The sequence below is a fragment of the Stegastes partitus genome, unplaced genomic scaffold (assembly GCF_000690725.1).
Source record: "Stegastes partitus isolate 25-593 unplaced genomic scaffold, Stegastes_partitus-1.0.2 Scaffold1079, whole genome shotgun sequence".
Taxonomy (NCBI): Eukaryota; Metazoa; Chordata; class Actinopteri; family Pomacentridae; genus Stegastes; species Stegastes partitus.
This window is the reverse complement of record NW_007578810.1, coordinates 88372-92470: the sequence shown is the minus strand read 5'-3', so window position 1 is coordinate 92470 and position 4099 is coordinate 88372. Positions and strand designations below refer to the sequence as shown.

The 4099-nt window shown below is 42.3% G+C and overlaps 1 protein-coding gene across 1 annotated transcript in view; it reads left to right on the top strand.

Moving 5' to 3' along the window:
• Positions 1–2548: 2548 nt before the first annotated feature.
• LOC103367712 (ssu-2 homolog) overlaps positions 2549–4099 on the top strand; it is a 19295-nt gene continuing 17744 nt past the window's right edge. The window contains exon 1 of the mRNA XM_008295828.1: positions 2549–2652. Within this exon, the coding sequence (XP_008294050.1) occupies positions 2640–2652 (13 nt within the window). The 5' untranslated portion in view covers positions 2549–2639. The remainder of the gene's footprint in view (positions 2653–4099) is intronic.

The window sequence follows — 4099 nt, the reverse complement described above, 5'->3', positions numbered from 1 at the left end:
ATGACCCTCAGCATAGCGCCAGATTAGCTACAGAGAGGCTTCAGGACAACAGAGTCAGTGTTGTGGAGTGGCCATCACAAAGCCCTGACCTCCATCCTGGAGAACATCAGTGGAGAGAGGGGGACCAACAAACCTGACTCAGTTCTGTCAGGAGGAACGGGCCAGAACTCATCAAACTGTTGTGAGAAACTTGTGGAAGGAAACCCAGAACATTTGAGCCAAGTCATAGAGTTTAAAGGCAACGCTAGCAGATACTGAGGAGATGGATGGAAACGTCTGGTTCCAACTGTACGTATACGGTCAGAACTTGTAACAGGACAAATTGTGCTTTTTCAAAATTCTGGCTGTATCGACAGATGTTCTTTATAGTTTAGTTTAGTTTTTTTTAATGCCAACAGCTAAATTAATACATTTTTTCTGTGATTTCACTAATTATTATTATTATCTGTCTGTATCCTGCCTGTAGTTTAGCTCACTGTCTCCCCCTGCTGGCTGGTTGCTGCCTGTTGACTTTCTTTAAACTACAGAAAAGAGTTATTTTTCTCTTTAAGACTTTCACCATAAACAGACACATAAACCAGGACTCTGTTCTGCCACAAACAGCCACATTCTCTACTTTTTATCTTCTAGTTTTTCTTGTCTTTACTTGCTGTAAATGTTAATACACGAGACACAACTCTAAAAGCGACTCTTTGTTTTGTTAGTCACTGTTTAAAGGTCCCCGTCTCCTGATTCCTTTTTTTATCTGCCCTTCACTTCTACACGCCTTTATTTGGTTTCTTTCGCCCTCCTCTTTCTCTTTCTCTGCCACCTTCTCGTTTAATTCTGTGCAAACAACTCGACAAACAAACTGAACCAACACCAGAGTTGAGCTGCGGCGATAAATCCGAAGGCAAACAAGCAGGTTTGATTTGCTCGGAGCTCTGACAACATCTGAAATGAAGAAATGCAGCTCTGAAAGGTCAAACTGTTGATTGAAGAAAGGAAAGTGACTCCATAAAAGGAGGAGGAGGAGGAAGAGGAGGAGGAAGAGGGGGAGGAGGAGGAGGAGGGTCCAGCTGTGACCTGACGTGACTCTTCATCCTCAAGGCTCCTGCTGACCTCAGAAATATTCACCCCGAACAAACACCAACTGCAGCAACATGTCTGGGAACAGCTGCAGGCGGCGCTGCTGTCAGGACACATCTGCTGCACATCTGCTGCACATCTGCAACACTTCAGCGTCTGCAGAGGAAACTCAGATGTAACGTTTTGAGGACAACCAACTGAGGTGGAGTTTCTGGGGTGTTCACATTATTTTGTCCATCCCGCTGTGGGTTTCCTGTTGTGCTGTCTGTAATCCAGTCCAGATGGGGCGTGGTCCGCAATCAGACACATTCCTGCAGATCAGACAAGTTCCCCGGAGCGACGCGCGGACGAAGAGCGGAGCCCTTCAAAATAAAAGCTCTGAGCTCAACAGGTTTTATTTGCAGTGAAATGCAAAGTCACTGATCTCAAGGCGACAACAATAAGACATCGATCTGTTTTAGGAAACTATGAAAAATTAGAAAACATAACAATGTTATACATAATAATGCTTCATTCCAATTAAAGCCGTCTGTGATGAATTACTGTAAATATTTAAGTTCTAACATCAGGGTTCTGTTCTTACAATTTAAGGATGAATAATGTGGCTGCTTCTCTTTAGGAGCCAAAAACAAGAATTTAAAGCCTTCTGTTGTAAACACAGACCGTCCAGATTGAGCAAGAAACAGTTCACAAAGCACAGTTTAGACAAGAGACTTGGTTTAAGCAGTGAAGAATATAAAACTGACTTCACACTGATGCCCTGCACTTAAAAAAAAGAAAGAAAAGAAGTGTAATTGTCTAATTAAACTGTGTTCAACCAACCAGCTCTACTGGATCAGCAGAATAAGCTTATTTCCTTGACAATCAAAAGTATTTTTCATACGTAAGTTTTAAGTTCTTACTCCAAAAAAAAAAGTTTTTCCAGCTCGTTTTTTTCACGTTATTTAAAAATAAATGTTTGTGTTATATACTTAATCATGAACACATTTATTTAAATTGACAAATAGTAATCTAAGTTTCTCCAAATAGATTTTATTCAGCAGTTTTTATCTTTATCTTTTTTTCATTTATTCATTTTGAAACGAAATTGTTCGCAAATTACTTTTTTTTAAAACTTTGAACTGCAATTGTGCATTTCAGCACATGATATTTAAATCCTGAAAGCAAAACATTTTATTAAATCCATATAGAACATAAATAAACATGAATTTGCCTCTCAAGCTGAGCAGATTTTTAAAAAATAAAACTTGATCAAAACCTAAAATAGTTAAACCAGTGAGTCACTACAGAAAAAAACACTTCCATTATAATGTTTATTAAAGGCAATTTTACTGTTTTATACATGTTTTTTTAAAATTGTTTGTTGGTTTAATCCGTTCGCTGGGCCTGATTTCAGTACATTTGTCCGGTTTTGGGAGCTGTACGTTTTACTGTGAAGGTCTGACCGGAAGTCGCCGCCCTCGCTGCCGCCGCCTTGACTCGTACAGACAGCGCTGCAGCAGACGGAGCGACTTTTGTTGAGACTCGGGATCAATACGGATCATAGCAGCGTGTGATCGACCTGCAGCGGGATGAGCAGCGCAGGTAGGCCCCTAAACTCACCATCACACACCGCAGCACGGCGAGCAGGAGCCTGAAGGCAGCACCGGCCTCCTGCAGCTGCTGCAGGCTGAGCTGCTCCACATTACATGCCCCGGAGGCAAATATCTCAATGCACAGACCAGCACCACCTAAAAGTCAGGGTTCAGGGTCCAGCTTTAACTTTGTGCAGCTTCTGACTTCAACAGAACAGATTAAAAAAAAACAGCTCGTGTCCAACAGAGAGTCCGTTTTCCTGCAGAACTTATCTTTTTTTTTTTTTTTTTTTTAAACTGGCACTTAATGTGACCAATTACCAGGATGATGAAATCAGAGTCAGGAGGCTGAATAACAGGTTAAATATAATTGTTGTTTATCTGCAGACAAACAGCTGAGAGTTGATAAAGGAAACGTGAGCTGAGCTGGAGCTGCAGGGGCGTCCCCACAAGGTTTCACAAGGGGGGCACCGAAACCCAGAAACAGAACCGAATGTCAGGGATTCTGGTTGTTCAGAGGCGGATTAAAGCTGTACCAGCGTGAGAGCGAACGGATAACACACTCTGGCTTCTTGTTCTCCAGGTACAGCTGCTGATTATCTCAGATTTTTACACTATTTTTCATTCAGGAGGCTTTGAGGGGACAGTTCACCTGTGATGTGTTCGAGTACACCTGGGTTAATCAGGTCTTGTTTGTAACTCATGACAGTGAAAGAAAAAAAAAAAGCCCAGTATGGATTCACTGACATGCAGGAAATGTCATATTTTCCCCCGTGGTCACGTCCGCCGAACCTCCACTGTTGATCGAGCGTCGAAAAACGTCTGTAAATGCTTCAATTTATGGGTCTTTCAGGTGTTTTGTGTTTAAAAGATAAGCCGAGCTTGTTTTTCCGTGACTGCGGGGTTTATTAGAACTTCAGCTCTGCTAATGTGCTTATCTTCCTGCTTTCAGTGTCAATTAGCTGCGACCTGTGACACGCAGCCAATCAGAGAGCTGCGTGGGCGGGGCTTGTTCTGGAACCAGGAAGTGACGACAGATGCATGATTAGAGGAAAACTGGCCTCGATAATCAGTAATAAAACCCAGTCCGGGGCTGCAGATATCCGTACTTTCTGTGTGCAAAAGCTCAATTAATTCAGAAAAGAGACGTAAAAATGTGATTCTCCTCGTTGGAAAGCCGTAGACGTTGATGCTGATTTGATGAAGCCGACATTCTTTGGTGCTGAGAGTATGAGCGACTCCTGATGTTCAGCACAAACTGGAGCCAACATCGACCCGAGTCGCCTCCCAGCAGACAGCGGAGCCATTAATCGATTCGTTCCAAACTGTTGAATTAATCCGTTTGAGCCATTTTTTAATTAGAAAAGCGTGACGTCTGTGAGTCCAGCTCCTTAGACGTGAACATGATCTGGTTTCTTTGCTCTTCTGTGACAGCAAACTGAATATTTTTGGATAAA